The sequence below is a fragment of the Puma concolor genome, chromosome B1 (genome assembly GCF_028749965.1).
Source record: "Puma concolor isolate L17-30 chromosome B1, mPumCon1.1.hap2, whole genome shotgun sequence".
Taxonomy (NCBI): Eukaryota; Metazoa; Chordata; class Mammalia; order Carnivora; family Felidae; genus Puma; species Puma concolor.
The window spans coordinates 21014456-21031693 of NC_141670.1; the positions used below are offsets into that span (position 1 = coordinate 21014456).

The 17238-nt window shown below is 41.4% G+C and overlaps 1 protein-coding gene across 9 annotated transcripts in view; it reads left to right on the forward strand.

Moving 5' to 3' along the window:
- MTUS1 (microtubule associated scaffold protein 1) overlaps positions 1-17238 on the forward strand; it is a 173261-nt gene that overhangs the window by 145078 nt on the left and 10945 nt on the right. For all 9 annotated transcript variants that reach the window (XM_086702850.1, XM_086702851.1, XM_025932939.2 and 6 more), the window contains 2 exons: positions 174-240; positions 16701-16915. In XM_086702850.1, the coding sequence (XP_086558976.1) occupies positions 174-240; positions 16701-16915 (282 nt within the window). The remainder of the gene's footprint in view (positions 1-173; positions 241-16700; positions 16916-17238) is intronic.

Sequence of the window (17238 nt, forward strand, 5' to 3'; positions counted from 1 at the left end):
AACAACTAAGGGACATCTGTGTTTTTTTCACAACACACACTGTTTAGCTTAAATGATTCATATCTTGGCTTCTCGATTCTGAGTCTCTCATTTTCCTGGTGATAACAAATGTGTGCCTTTACTGAAAAGGACCCTCCTGAAAACATGAGTAACTTGATGTGTGTTTTCCACAGCGGGAGGAAGCGCTGAAACAACACAAAACCCTATCCCAAGAACTTGTTAACCTTCGAGGAGAGCTAGGTAAGAGCTTTTTTTCCTTTGTGTGTGTGTGTTGTTTTGTTTTTTTTCCCCCCTAAGTTTGACAGGATGAGGGGACAACTGGCAAATTCGGTTCTCCCATCTGCATTATGGCTGGAGTTGCACGCTGGCAGTTGATAGCTGTCCCACTCTGGTATCTGTGCAAACACTTAATATCAACATTTCTTTAGAATCTTGGCAGCTTGACCTCAAGTTCACAGAATTCCTGGCACTGATCTGACTAAGCCTAGCAGAGCTTTTGATGACCAAAACATTTCTCTTCCTGAAGACAAGGACAGAGCGAGTTTTGTAATTGTGTGGGTTCCTCTTAAATAATTCTGTCATTTTTTTTCCCCGAACCTCTTTCCATATTAAAAAGTGGTGAGAAAATGCCCTCTCTGATAATAGTAATTACATTACGCTTTCCTTGGGGCAGTTTGCGAGGAGGAAGTATGTAAAGAGAAGGATGCTGTGCATCCCGGATAGCCTGTCTGAAGAAAGCACGCTCTGTGCTAATGTTATAATTGGAACAGGGCTGATGGTGAAGGACCCAGTTCTACCAGGAGCCATGTGCCCCTGAAGTCTGTAACACCCACCATCCAGTGCTGCTGTTCGTAGGCTGAGCTGAGTTTTAGTTCTTGACTCTCCTGGAAGGGTCTTCAGGGTTCATGCAACAGAGACCATCTTGCCTTCCCTACCTCAGCTACTGTGTTGGAGTGAACCATCTGTCTTGGGATGCCCCTGTCTGCCATGGGCACCTCAGCCCTAGAGAATCAGCTTCCTGCTTCAGCTTCAGCCCAGTTTGGAGTTATTCATTAAAAGGCTGAATTCCTTCCCTTTAGCGATTTCCTATGTATGCTCACAGCCTCCTCCTAAAGTGTGAGTAGGTATGTGTATAAATAATGCAAAGGCAACAGCCAGAGACGAAAATTGTGTTCATCCAGTTCTAGGAGAAACCTGTCTTTGGACAAGACCGGAATTTCAACATTGTCAATATAATTGGCTGGACTTAATTTTTTTTTTTTTCTCTGCCACCCCCCAACCCTGGGCAAAGATTAAATAGCAGTGAATGTAGGGCCAGGGCTTGCCTCTGTGTTCCTTTTCTGTTTTCACCTCCCAACGGGAGGCAACCACAAACTGCTGACTACCCCTCCAGATTCTTAATACCTAGCTGGGACATCATTTTCTCCTGACCTTATTTGAGGCGATGGAAATGAGGAACTCTTTATAGAAAAGTAATTTTAAAACAGATGGAACTTCAGGACCCCAAAGAGTTGAAAATTCTAGGCAAACCGTTCAAGGAAACCACAGCTGAGAAACAGGCCTCCTGGCGTTAGCATTTGAGGCTTTCTGTCCTGTTACTTAACTAGACAGCTGCCCTTTTGATTACCCAGATGACCAACTTAATTTGCTTTTGTGTGTGCCTTAAATAACGTAATGGATATGGAGTTGAGCAGGTCATGAAGGAGGCCTTTTTGTGTGTGTTTCAGAGTTCATTATGACCCAGTGGAGGTGGAGATGAGCCTCCCTGATGGTTCACGTTTCGGCCTCTCCAACATGGGGCCGAAACGCCAGCGGAACACTGTTCTCATTCATGCTGCTTGAATAGGGGATCCTCTTCTTACCTTTTAGTGGATAGCACAATTAAATGATTTAAAGTGGGACCCGGGTCCTCAGCACCTCCAATGGGTACGTAGCCTGACAGGAAATAGCTGTCACAGTTTGTACCCGTTCTCAACTTTCCATCTGTGATAAGGAGAGTGTGCCGTGGTGTTCTTTCACCACTGCTGTCCACGCGTCCGGATGCAGTGGTTGGCCTGTCCATAGCGTCCGGTCACCCAGGTGGGAATTGGGTGGGAGTTGGGTTAACGCAGCAGTAGGGGACTCTTGTCAGGGTAATGCGATGACATTAGGAACGGTTTTCAATGGAAGGCACAATTGGGAATGTGTCAGTGCTCCCACTGAATGAGGTAGAACTTCTCAAGTAACTATGTAAAGCCTTTTGGGTATGTTCTCAGTTCTTTGAGGGGAGAGAAGAGAAGGCATGACGTAGTTCTTCTGATGGAAACAGTCCAGGAAGAATTCTCCAGAAGCTGCCAGTGGGATTGTTTGTAGCACGAACTAAGATGAAAGACAACAGGTGACATAGCAAAGTTCGAAATGCGATTTTAAAATTTGAGGCAGTACTATAGAATGGTTAGACTGTGTGGTCACAATAACCAGGTCCAGACCTTTCGTAGCTGGGTGACCTAGGGCAAGTCACATTACAGGTCTTGAGTCCCAATTTCATTATCTATCACATGCACTAATAATTGTCTGCTCAGGGATAGTCATGAGGAGTACCTGAAGTAACTCACTGTAGAGTGTGTTGCACCCAATGTTAACTACTATTAAATAGTTACTATTAAGCTAACATGTCTCCATTTTATAGCTGTGTAATAGTCACATTTGCTGTTTTGTGGGGGTATCAACCACACTGCAGGAAGGAATTGTAATTAGACTATATTACTAGAAACCTCTCAGGATGGGTTGTTTTCTTGTCTTCAGACTCAAATGCCAATGAGACGTGATTGATCCCCTCCTGACACGGTCCAAGTGCTTGCAAAGTGGAGGCCATAGTCTAGCCTTTTGTCCGTGGATTCCTAACTAGAAGTTGCCTAGCTTCTTTGAGTCCAGTTTCCTCACTGGGGGTATGAAGTTAATCCGTATTTTTCTGGGTTGTCGCGGAGCTTGAGTAAAATAGTAATATGTATGAAGCAACTGGCCATGGTACCTGGTCCACCACAGGCACCTCAAGAGAGCCTTACTACCACCACCATCATCCAGGAATCCACCATTTCTCTCCAAAATATGGGGGGGCTGTTGGATCCACTCTCTAATTGGGTAATGTTTCTTTATCTTCTCTATGAAAATTAAGGCAAGGTTCTCAAACTAAGAACTGCAGAATATAAAAGACAACTCAGACTCAGGAGCACCAAAACCCAAGTAGAGTCTGTGATAGTGACCTTCAGAATCTAACTGCCTCCAACCCTCCCCTCCATTGACTAACTTTCCTGTTGTCTCATTCGTCACCCTGACAAGTGTCCTGTGCTGCCAAGTTAACCCAACTTCCCTCAGAACAAACCCATGAGGCTCCCCTCCTTCCACTGAGTCCTCGATACTTGACAATCATGTACTTACTATGATCTTGTGTTTCCTTATTGTCTCCAGATAGTAAAAAAAAAAAAATTTTCCAGAGAGTAAATTTCTTTCAGAGATTCTTTCCTACTTCCTATGGGGAAAAAATACATGTTCTCCATTTTCACAAGTAATTGGTAAATATTTATGGGCATTTGAGGGTTTTAAAATTTCTTTTTATTTAAGAATAGTGTGCAAAAAGTTAAAACTGTGAAGTGAGGGCAAAATAGCCCATATTCCACTAGGAGACTTTACTTTTGCATATTTCCTGTGTCTTTGTGTATATGAGAGTAGACAATTTCATATCTTGACTTTTTTTTATTAAGGTATCACTTACCTACAATGGAATGCTTATTGGCAAACACATACACTCATGTAACTTACAGCTTTATCAAGGTATTAAAGCTCACTATCCTCCCAGAAAATGCCTTCATTCTCCTCTCTGGCAGATGATACCCCTCTTCTCCAGAAGCAAACAATGATCTGATTTTTATCATGTAGATGAGTTTCGTGTATTCTAGAATTTCATATAGACAGAAACATACATCATATTCTTTTTGTGTCTGGCTTTTTTTTTTTGTGTCTGGCTTTTTTTTTTTTTCCACACAGCAACATGATATTGAGATTTGTCCATGATATTTTATGTGTATTCTTATCTTTTTAGCTTGTGTCAAGGACTTTTCCATATTGCCTCATACTCTTCATTATGGTCATGCTGAATGACTTGGGAAAGTTCTGTTGAGTGGAGATAGCTTAATTTCACTTACCCCTATAGGTTTAGTATAGTGAGGGTTTCCTTGTCAGCTGTTATCCCATTCATTCCCGTGGTTTCATCTACAACCTGGAGGGTGATGATGCACAGATCTAGTTTTCGAGTTCTCTCCTTCCGAGGCTGCAGATGTATTTTTCCTGGTGAAGAGCTGCCTCCAGGAAAGCCAGTCTGGTGTAATCAGGCCTTTCTGTTTCCCCAGCCCTTTGCTTCCTTGAACTCTCTGCCGTGTCTCCTCATTCAGACCTATTCCTCAAAGTCTGCTTATCGTCTTCTGAAGTGGCATCATTCTTCAGTTACCACCTAAGCTAATGACAGGTCTCACATGCCTTGTCCTCCTCTCTCCTCCTCAACCTTCTGGCTCCTGCTGTTCTAATTTAAGCCCCATAATTTCTCCCCTCAAATAGATGTCAATGGTCATCCAACAGGCCACCTTGCTCCAGGCCCACTTCTCTCCAGACTATATTAAAATAAGTCTCACATCTGTCCTCAACTGGACATTTTTAACAAATATAAATGACTTCATTTGGGCTTTGGGGAAAAGTCCAAATAGACTGTATTCACCATGTATGATTTGACCAGAACCTTCCAGCCCAACTTCATGATATCGGGATGCTCATTTGCCTTTCTTCACACCTTCTTTCCCCTCCCCATGCCTTAGACACGGGTCCGTTCATACCCCTTTGGCCCTCTTTGGCACATGTTACCCCCTCTGCTTGAAATGTGCTGTCCCTTTTTCACCGCCTTTCTATTGTTTGCCTCTTAAACACCTCACTAGCTAAAACCTAGCTAAGTCCTAGCTAAAAGACCTTATCTTCATTTGAGTTTTAGTTAATCTTTCAAGAAAAGTTAATTGTGCCTTCTACTATGTCCTTCAAGATACTTTGTTATTGTAGTTATTTGTTTTTAGACCTCTTGTCACATTCTAGAACCATGAGCCTTTCAAGGGCAGTATCTCCTTCACCTTTGTAGCTCAACAAGCTAAGATCTGAATGATTTTTATATTGAAGGTGGTAACTAGAGAAAGTTGGTTTATCTGTATAATACCTAATATTCAATGGTTTTTGTATACAAATGTTTTCCTATAAACCTTTTAAAAATAACAAGTATGTTTTTAGAAATGAATAATAAACAAGGTGAGCTATAATTCTCTTGGGAACATTTTAAAAAAATTTAATGTTTATTTATTTTAGAGACAGAGTGCAAGCAGGGGAGGGGCAGAGAGAGAGGGAGACACAGAATCTGAAGCAGGCTTCAGGCTCTGAGCCGTCAGCACAGAGCCGGATGCAGGGCTCGAACCCACGAACCGTGAGATCATGACCTGAGCCGAAGTCGGATGCTCACCCGACTGAGACACCCAGGCGCCCCTCTTGGGAACATTTTATAATTATGTCTGATAATCCCAGTTAGATCATTTTGAAAGTGTCAGCCCTTGAAATAGATTACAGTTCAATTGAATGGTCAGTGTCCACAACAAATATTTGGCCTCTGAGATAGGGAATAAACCTGTCACTCTAATTTTTTTTTTTTTTTTTTTTTTTTTAAGAATCATATTGGATCTGGGGCACCTGGGTGGCGCAGTCGGTTAAGCATCCGACTTCAGCCAGGTCACGATCTCGCGGTCCGTGAGTTCGAGCCCCGCGTCAGGCTCTGGGCTGATGGCTCAGAGCCTGGAGCCTGTTTCCGATTCTGTGTCTCCCTCTCTCTCTGCCCCTCCCCCGTTCATGCCCTGTCTCTCTCTGTCCCAAAAATAAATAAATAAATAAAAACTTGAAAAAAAAAATTAAAAAAAAAAAAAAAAGAATCATATTGGATCAAAACTGCCATAATAGAGAGCCATAATGGGGCACCTGGGTGGCTCAGTCGTTTAAGCATCTGACTTCGGCCCAGGTCATGATCTCACAGTTCATGGGTTCGAGCCCCACGTCAGGCTCCGTGCTAACAGCCTGGAGCCTGCTTCAAATTATGTCTCCCTCTCTCTCTGCCCCTCTCCCACTCTCACTCTGTCTGTCTCTTTCAAAAATAAATAAACAAAAAAAATAGAGAACCATAATTATGGTCTTTGGGGTTTCTATTGTTTTTTGTTAATATTAATCATTAGAATCACATTTTTATCTAAATTAATGGAGGAAAGGTATTTTAGCTGTCAAAATTAATATCTAATGTACACCTTTTTCAGAGACCTTCCATCTATTTTTATTTAAGTTGTTTTTTTTTTTAATCCCACTGAGACTTAAGTATTTAGTCAAATGAACTAGATGTCAAAAACTTGGGTTACTTGGGTGGCTCAGTTGGTTAAGTGTCTGATTCTTGATTTCTGCTCGTGTCATGATCCCACATACCATAAGATCGGGCCTGTATCGGGCTCTGTGCTGACAGAGCAGATCCTGCTTGGGATTCTTTCTCTCCCTCTCTTTCTGCGCCTCCCTGCCCGCACACATACAAGCTTGCTGTCTCTCAAAATAAACAAACATTAAAAAAAATAAAAACTTGAAATGCCTTTATTCACAGACATTCATATAAACTTAGTATTATTTGTAATGCGTTGTTCAGGTAATGCACATCTTTTTTATAGATCTGTCCTGGTTGTTTCTATATAATGACACAAGTGGGATTTGAACCCTTAATTCACTAAGAATTGCAGTAATTCCCATAATTACAAAAGACTAGTTGATTTTTTTCCCTCTGTGTATAAAAATTATGCACTGGGTATGGTGATAACATTACTGAGTGCCAGCTCTTTCCTGACAGCAGTATTCAGCTCTTAGTCTACTGGTTAGTATTTTATTAAAAGAAAGGAAAGGGAAGGGAGGGAGGAAGGAAGGAAAAGAAACTGAGGCTTAAAAGTGAAGTAACCTTCCTGAGGTCAAGCAGCTAGAGAGCAAAGCACCTGGCTGAGGACCTAGCATGGTTAGACTAGCAAACTCCTGCTCATCATAACAGGGAAAACCATGATGCAATATTTCAAAGGTTGGAAAATCATGTGATATAGACACTCCTTTGCATTGGTAATGACTTTTGGAATCTTTTTATCTGAGTCAAGAGTTCAAGACACACTGTTAAGTTAAAATAGGTTTTGCTATTATCAGTTAGGGAAAAGTGACTTAGCCTTGCCAAAAACAAGGTATAAATTGTCTAATCAACACTCAACTGGTGTCTGTGAACTTGAGGCCACCATACACCTTGGCGCATGTGTTAATTCTTTCATTAGTTTGATCTACAGTTGTGGTTTAACAGGCTGTGTATTTCAAGTAATTTGAAAAACTCTTTACAGTTAGGTCATTTTGGAGTTGCACAATTCCAGAAGTGATTTTTGAAGTGGGATTTATGAAAAAAAACTATTAACGTAATGAAAACTAATAGTATACCAAAAGAGAATTCTTTCTCTCACTGAGTTGATTGAAGATGGTTTTGACCACCTCAGACTTAGCCCATTTTTCCCTATCCACGTCTGCCCATCCTAAATTCAGACTTTGGCTGACTATGTCTGTAAGTAAAAGGTTATGTACTGTCACCTGTATAGACGCGCAACATAACCGGGGGTATCCGTTTTGAAAGCCTGTGTTCCTTGTCCTAGCTTGTCCTTGTCCAGTTTTGATATGTTCAGTGTTGACTAATTTAATGTCATTTGTCCAGAATGGTGGTTCTCAGACTTCACTGTGTAATGAAATAGACTAGGTTAAAATGCTGATTCACAGTTCTGACTCAGGTGGCTTGGGAATGGAGCCCAGAAATCCACTCTTTTTTTTTTTTTAAGTTTGTTTATTTAGACACAGAGCGAGCTTGCATGTGTGTGCATGGGGGAGGGGCAGAGAGAGAGAGAGAGAGAGAGAGAGAGAGAGAGAGAGAGAATTCCAAGCGGGCTCCACACTGTCAGTGCAGGGCCTGACACAGGACTCAATGCCACCAATAGAAGATGAGGACTTGAGTGGAAATCAAGTCAGACACTTAACTGACGGAACCACCCAGGCACCCCCAGCAGCCCACTTTCAATGACCATTCAGGTGATTATCATGTAGGTGCTCCCTGGACTACACTTAGACACCATGATGGTTGTCCAGAATGTTGTTTCTTTTACAGAAACTCTGTAAGAATCAGGTAAGCACAGTGAGCGAATAAACAGTAATGTCAAATAGTGCCAACTGAATTGAGCCCGTTCTTGTTTGTACCTAGGCTTCCAAATGTTAGGAATGCCATCAACCTTACCTGCCCTTTTGAACCTCGCACTCTAAAAATGAAGCATGAGGGACGTTTAACATTCAATTTATTACTTTGGTCTCAGTGTGATTTCTTTAAAGTCCTGCCTGACTTTTCTCAGGCCCGAAGCTTAGAACATGATGCCAATATTTCTGCCAGGCTTGCATCTCCGATCCACTTTCGTGCCTAAATGTTTTCGTTGGTCCATGGAATGTTGCTGTTGTGATTATGAGAACATCTGTTTTGCAGCATGTTGTTGGCCAGTGAGTAAGTTGAAAAACAGCAAAGCCTTTTCAGACTTGTGTTGGCAGGGAGAACCACAGGCCCCATGGAGACCCAGCTGGCACCTGTGTGCTCACATTGGCTGGTGGGGCCAGATCATCATCCCCCGTTTGCGTAAGGTTTTGTCAGGACTAATCAGTGTAGAGAAAAGTTGGGTTGTTTTTTGGTTTTTTTTTTTTTTCCTTTTAACTTGCCTTATCTTGAAGTCTTTCTAGCTTCCACAAGAGAAAGAAGCCCTAATACTCTCAGGCATCCATTGTATGTATGAATTAAATTCTCTCTTCTGCCTCTCAGGTTGAGGAAATAGCCACAGAGATCAGGTTCTGGGTTCTGTGCTGCAGAACCTGAATTGAAAATGTTGAGTGGATTGAGTTCTGGACCCAACTTTGCTACTTCAGTTCCCATTCCAGTAAAATGAGATTTAAGATGATACCTATTTTATTAACTCAAAACACTGTCATATTACATGAGAGAATAGATATGAGAGCATTTTGTAGAAGTACGAAACTGAGCTTTAAATGTAAGATGGTATTATTTATGGGAGAATTGAGGGTGCAGGCATTTTTTTTTTTTGTAAAAGTAGATTCCTAATAAGTTATGATTAGGGAGTGGCTTTGAAATCACTTCATGTTGATTCATGTAATTCCCAAGAGCGATCAGAAAGCCCTTCATAGCTCATTATGAAATTTAGAAAAAGACTGTTGTGTATCACATGACTGCCACATTTCTTGGTCATATGAAAAAGTAGTACGTCTTGGCAAGTAAAACTCGGACGTCTTCTGAGATGATCATTCCACAGAGAGTTTGTGAAGATGTGCTCTACAAAATCCTCACCAAATGCTATGGTTAGCCGATCAGGTGGTATTTGTTCCCACCTTGCAACACCAGGAAACTGAGATGTGGAAAGTTAGACTTTCCCGTTGTTGGACAGTCTGGGTACCTACCCTTTCGTTGTTTGTAGGCTGCTGCCCTTCCCCCAAGTAGAAAGTTACTTTTTAAAAATGGCTTATTGATTACCTTATTCACTTAAATTACTATCTCCAATTTTAAACAGACCCTGGTTTCAGAGAGTAACCTACGTAGCCCGTCAGTCACTCTGGCAGCATGTCCTGACCGGATTTCTCTTCCATAGAGTAAGAATAATATTATGAAGTGATTATGCTGCTATGATAAAAGATAGTGTTCCCATTCACAGTTCTGGGGCTGGGCCATAGGAGTAGTAAGATAAGCTATAGATTGGTTTCCCCCTTACTTTGATACACAGGTGGGAACATATTTTACATGCACGTTGCTTTTCCACTCAACATTCTTAAAGATCAGTACACAAAGAACTTTATCAGTCTTTTTTAATAGCTGTTGAATGATCTTATTCCGTCACATAGATACACCACAAATAATTTAACGTGTTCCTTCTTGGTGGACATTAGGTTGTTTCTGATGTTTTGCTGTTACAGAAATGCTCCAGTGGATAACCTCAAATGTCCTTCATTTTACACGTGTGGGAATATACCTGTAAGATAAATTCTTACTGGTGGAATTGATGGGTCAATGGACTATGCAGAGAAAACATGACAAGCCGAAATTGAGGGTCATTCTAAAAATACCTGACTCTTGAAAATTGTCAAGATTATGGGGGGCAGGAGGGGGAAGAAAGACCCACTCACAGACCAGAGAAAACTGAGGAAACATGACAACTAAATGCAATGTCATATCTTGCATAGGGTGCTGGAACAGAAAAAAAGGGGCAAAGTATGGAGTTTAGTTCATAATACTATACCAATGTTGGTTTCTTAGTTTTGTCAATGTCCCTTGGTAATGTGCAGTGTTAATGTTAGGGGAAAATGGATGAGAGGTATCTGGAAACCGTTCTCTCTTTGCAGCTTCTCTGAAGAGCCAAAGTTTTTCTAGGGGCACCTGGGTGGCTCCATCAGACAAGTGTCCAACTTCGGCTCAGGTCATGATCTCACGATTCGTGGGTTAGAGCCCCGCATCAGACTCTGGGATGGCAGCCTGGAGCCTGTTTTGGATTCTGTGTCTCCTGCTTTCTCTGCCCCTCCCCCACTCTGTCTTTCTCTTTCTCTCAAAAGCAAATAAAACATTAGAATTTTTTTTTAATTATCCTAAATTTTTTTCTTAAAAAAAAAAAAAGCATAGTGAAAAAACCTGGTGAAATCCAAAAGTCTATAGCACACTTACTAGTATTGTTCCAGTGTCAAAACCTTAATTGTGACTAATGTCCCGTGATTATGTAAAATGCTAACAATTGGGGCAGCTAGATGGAAAGGGTACAGGAACTCTGTGTACTCTCTATGTACCTTTTATGTAAAATTATTCCACAATTACAAGTTGTTTTTTTTGTTTTTTTTTTTTTTTAAAGCAAGTATCTATCAGGGCGCCTGGGTTGCTCAATCAGTTGAGCCTCCGACTTCGGCTCAGGTCATAATCTCGTGGTCTGTGAGATCGAGCCCCGTGTCGGGCTCTGTGCTGACAGCTCAGAGCCTGGAGCCCGTTTCGGATTCTGTGTCTCCCCCTCTCTCTGCCCCTCCCCCACTCATGCTCTGTCTCTCTCTCTCTTTCTCAAAAATAAATAAAACATTAAAAAAAAAAAAAGCTTTAAAAGCAAGTATATTTTCCCTGAGAAGTATGTGCTGTTGAAAAAAGAGTGAAGGTGTCCAGCACTGAAAAGCAGGTGTCTGATTCCCCAGGTGGCCAGAGGCGGGGGTTGGGGGGGGGACCTAAAGCAGGCAAGAAACGTAGGACGCAGACATCTTGATCCCCCCACATCTGGTGCAGAGAAGGGTTGGCCCCCATGGCACGCCTGCCAGAAACACCTAGAGAAAGTATGTGTGTACAGTTGGGGAATGAAGTCGTCTTATTTTCCTGTTAATCTTTTCTTTCTGTCACAATCTGTGATGTGGCATCATGAAAGCGTGTGTGACTTCCATGTGACCTTACCTCCTCCTCTTTATTTTTCCTTTTCTTCTTTATACTTGATGTCCAGTTTAGATAAAATCACCTACAAGTTGGGAAAGTCCTATTACATCCAGTGCCAAGAACAAGAGAACTATGGTACCCTATCCTGTGTGTCTGTGTGTGTAGCTTTGAATGCTACACAAGGCTGCTTTTTAACTGTCACATTCTGTCGTGGAACCACAAGCCTGTCTCTGACAATTCTTCAAACGCATTTCAACGGGTGGTCTTTTGTAAGGCGGGTAAGATAACCGCAACATTTATTTCACGCTGACTCTGGTCAGCCACTGGGTCAGGGGCTTCGTGTGTGTTATTTTATTTAATCCTGCAGGGAAGCTACCAATATTAGCTCCATTTAAAAAAAAAAAATGAGAAAATGAAGGTTTAGAAAGCTTAAATAATTTGCTCAGGTAAATGGTGTGACTGAGAATTGGACCTAATTATTCTAGCTCTGTTCTATGAAGACTTTTATTTATGTTCCTGAGAGTTAAAATATTTGGGGTTGTCTCGTGATGAACCATGCTACCCAGATCCAAAAATGAAGGAGTCATGAAGAATATGGTCATGAAGAATATGACCAAGTTAGGGCCATGGTTGTGTGGTGCTTTTCTCTGTAAACATGCATTTATCAGTCACCGAAGGGAAACTGATGTCTACGAGATGGAGAGAATATAGGTCTAGCCTCCCCCCTTAGAAGAGGTCCCCAGAACAAATTAGGTAATAGCTATGCGTGTGCTTCTCGGGATAAGGGCTAGAGGACCCCGGATGAATCCAGCTCTCCTTTTCAGAGATTATAATTGGCTGTGACATGGAGCCTTTTCCAGAGGTCATCCAAATAAGTTATATGAAAAGGAGAAAATTCAGGCATTTGTCCATTTTTCTGAAATGTTTTTTTTTTTTCCTTGCTCAGTTCTATATGCTTGAACCATGTTGTGTTCCTGTTCTGTCATTGGCCGAGAATTCTGCGTGGGCGTAGTTTGTCCCGGGGCGAAAAGGGCTCCCTCTAACACGGCCTGTGGCTTTAGGGCTGGTCTTGTAAATGAGTTGGTTTCTTTCTTTCCTAATTCTGCAAACTCAGGCTGAGGCGGACGCTGGAGATAACTTTTGCAGCGTCCCAGTGCGTGTACAAAAGTTACGGGTGTCCAGCTTTTGCACGGGCAGTGGCCTCTCGGCACCCTTAGTCCCAGACCTGCTTTTACCAGTCGCTTGATGGAAGGATTAAGACACCAGGACAGAAAGATTCCTTTGTACTGTATGGATTTGGTATTTGTGCAACAACTTCTTGAAAACAGTGTCAGCTTGCACTGAAAACCCCTTGCTCACTTGCTGGAAATTCTGAAAGATCCCCTGTTTTATTTTGGCTTTGCTGGGTGCCTGCTTCACTGTCTGAAAGGGAGTGGCTTTCCGGAGAGTAAGCAAGGACAAGACCGGGCTGAGATGGCCTTAAGGAGCTCTCCTAAACTGTTATCAGCACAAGGAAGGGGCCATGACTGAAGCCCCAGGTGACCTCCCGCACTCCCCCCACTGTGTGTGTCTGGTGGAGAGGGAGTGCTCAGAACCCTTGATGCGTTGGTTACATGGGTGTCCTTAAAAAGTGTTCCAAGAGTCTTTGTGCCAAATACATTTTTCCTTCAGGAGCCCAGGCCAATTAGTTCAAAGTAAAGCTGTTGGTGTGAGGGATGATTTCAGTCCAGCTGTTGTCTGCCCGGCACGCCAGGCCGGTAGCAGAGCAAAGGTCTGTGCACAGCTGTGGGCTGATGTCACTGCCTGGGGTTGAGCCCAAGCTTGGGATGGTTGTACTAAGGGCGATAAAGCCTTCTCTCCCTGTTCTGACCTACCCCTTGCCTCCCCTCTGCCTTCCCCTCACTCACAGTGGCAAACAAAATTAAACACTTACAAGCTTTTCCTCTTCTGTTATTTCTTTTCTTTTCTTTTCTCTTTTTTTTTTTTTTTTTTTTTTAAAACAGGAAACACCCTGTCCGGTGGCTAATGTGAGAAGATTTCCAGATATCCTATTTGATTTTAAACCCAGATGTACTGTAGATATACGTTCAAACTGACTGTTGTTTCATTACAAACAAATGTGTTAAAATTGGGCGGGTGTAGCGTACGATTAACTTCATATAGATGATCTTCTAGTTTCTGGTTCACTTAGACATTTCTGTCTCTGATATGAGCATTCAGATGGGCTGCTATCATACTATTGGTTTTTTTTTTTTTTTTTTTTTTTGGCTGATCTCTGAAATTCCAAGAGAATTAAGTAAAAACGACATGAAACCAATAAGAAAGCTATTGGACATCTTCATTGAGTGCTTGCAAAATATTTTTCTGTCATCTACTTTCATAGAGTGTTATAATGTAGATTCCCACAAGGAAGCATGTGGGGCCATCATTTTGTTTGTGTACTTGGGAAGGTTAGTGGAAGCTAATGTTGTGTGTACCTGTTTGACTAACATTTGCCTTCTTGAATCATTTTTTCCCCTCCTTTGGTAAATAATTAGTACAATAAAAAGGAAAAGTGAAGAGTGTTATGTAACCATCAACATCACCATTATCTTTTACTCTTTTAAAGAAAAAATAATAATAACTTCCAAAATTTAGTTCCAAGGGACTGAATTGTCAGTCTGTACTGCATTTGATGACCCCGATAATCTGGCCTCCATCTACCTCTTTGGGTCTTACCTCCAGTTGTTATGCTTTGTGAAAGTTCTAGTCCCCAAGGCACGCCATGCAGTCTCCCACCTTTGTTCATGGTAGAATAGTTTTCACCCTCAGTATCAGGATGGCATTTATGTCACGTGGCTCAATTAAAAAAAAGAAAAAAAATTGACCAGATCAGAACCAGTGAGCTGCCATTTCACACCCATTAGAATGGCTTATAAAAAATAATACAAGAAAAGAAAACAATTTTTGGTGAAAGTGTGGAGGAATTGGAACCATTGTGTACTGCGGGTGGGAATGAAAAATGGTGTAGCTGTCATGGAAAACAGGACGGTGTTGGCTCAGATAATAACAGAATTACCATATGACCCAGCAAGTCCACTTCCAGGAATATACTCAAAAGAACTAAGACAGGGACCCGGACAGATGTCTGTGCACCCATGTTTATAACAGCGTTCCCAACAGCCCACAGGTGGAAGTAACCCAAGTGTCCTTTGACAGATGAATGGTAAACAAAATGTGGTCTATATGCACAATGGACTATTATCCAGTTTTCAAAAGGAAGGGAATTCTGACACATACCACAACATACATATGACCCTTGAAGACATGCTGCTGAGTGAAATGAGCCTGGCACAAAAGGGCAGGTTCTGTATGATTCCATTTATCTGAGGTACTGATGTTACCTACATTTTACCACAACTTAAAGAAATTTAAGACCCCAACTTCCATACCATCGTAGCTGGGTGTAAACCACTGTAAGCGCCATTTATTGGACCCTTAGGTATTTCCCTGTATTGTTTCTGAAGTGTATATCTTCTCACTTAGACAATGAGCCTCCCAAGGAGAGGCTCCATGTTGTTTCTCTCCAGTCTCTGGCACAAAAGACAGCTGGGTGGGGTGGGGGAGAAGCACAGGCTTTGGATGTAGACAATCAGTATCCAAACTGCTTACAACAGTCCAGTCTCCTGCCACTTATTTAGCTGTGTGCTTATAGGCAAATTGTGTACCCCCTCTGTTGACTTCCTTATTCATTTTGTAACAAGGTTCTCACAGGACTTCTGGGAGAGGTAGACGAGATAACGTGTGAGGAGCGCCATTCACTGAGTAGTAGTTTTTATTTTTTTATGTTCCTTTCCCCTTCAACAAGTATTTATGAATTTATTTGAATTTTAATGGTTCTCTTTAGAAGAAGCTATTCTTGTCATTATTCAATATGGTCCATTTTGCCTCTAAAAGAATCCTAATAGGAGACAAGTGACTAATATTTCTACCACTACATGGCATGTTCCTAAGAGACCATGAAGACAAGTCTACCTCCTTGCTGGAAATTCATCCCAGGAGCCAGCCAGTTCCACGTTACTTAGCTAGAATTATCATTAAACTAAACTGTCCTTTCTCTGCCCTAAAACAATCTTATTTCTTCCATAATTCCAGAAATCTATATTGCTTGCCAAAAGGGAGGTAAGGATTAACAACAGATGTACCAGTACTCTGTATTAGTCCATGGGTGCTTTAGGATATTGAGAACACGAATTCTGACAGAGTAGCACTGGTTTCACCTGTATTGAATGTCAGTGAAGGAAGGTTAAAAAAGTCCAGAGTCAAACTTCTGACAAATGATCGAGATCTTCCAAGATTTATTACAGTGTGGTTGTATTATATGCCTTTATGTGCAAATCTGAAAATTTTTCGTTAACGATTACGTGTTTTCAGTAGTGGTGGTGAAGAAGTAAGATGCTCCGATTTCAAATTCTGTTTTTCAGATAACTTTGCCTTTTAAAAATATCAACCTGTGTATATCAACAATATAAACGATATATTTATATGATAGCTTTTAAAATGTGTTTTTCCTGAAGTTTTTATGCCCTGGTCATTTGTGTTCAACATATTCTAATACTTTGTTTTGATAACTGTCCTTTTGAAATCAGCTCAAATTAAGTGGAAGATTAAAATCCGTTTATTTCTTCTCTCTGGTCTTCCCTGTTCCTCTGTGTCTTAGCGTCTCCCTACTGGCTGGCCAACCTTAGAGACGCCTCAGCCAATCAGAGCCTCCTCTCCTTATGGCCCCCGCACTGATTGGGCAACATACAAAAGGGTGATCCTCCCTTGGAAACCTGGTTCTCAAGTACTTCTGTTACTTCTTGCTAGATGATTGTGTGGGGTTTTTTTGTTTGTTTTTGGTTTGGGTTGGTTTTGGGGGTGGGGGGTTGCCAGCGACCATTTGCTCTTGTTCTTATTTACTGTTCACTTCTATACTATTACCTTTGAAAGTCTGGTCAAGAGAGAACTGAGTACTGTGAGTACTGTGTTAATGTTTCCAGAGTCCTCACACCTGTGCTTGAATGTTAGGATTTTAGGACATTTAGCAGTTTAAATATCTTTTCCCTTTTTCATCTCTTTTCAGTCACTGCTTCATCGACCTGTGAGAAATTAGAAAAAGCCAGAAATGAGTTGCAAATAGCTTATGAAGGATTTGTGCAGAAGCTGAACCAGCAGCACCAGACCGATCTAACAGAGCTAGAGAATCGGCTTAAAGAATTTTACACCGGGGAGTGTGAAAAGCTCCAGAACATTTACATTGAAGAAGCGGAGAAGTACAAAAACCAACTGCAAGAGCAGGTCTGTGCTTTTGGAGCCGGAGCGTGTTCTCCATCGTGGCTGTTTATTTGAATTCTGATTGTTGTTTGATGATGAATTTCCTTTGAACTTCCCTTTGTTTATTTAAATAAGTGAAAAGGGGTTTTTCAATTATTTTTTCCCTTATGATCAAAGCAATATTGGGTGAAAGAAAGGAAGACAAAAGAAAGAAAAGTAAAAACAAAAAACCAAAAAAGCCACCCTTTACCCTACTACCTGGAAGTAATCCCTTTGCATTCTGATGTTATACTGCAAAAAAATTATTGTGAATTTTTTATTTTTTAAAATGGCATTGAATAACCCAT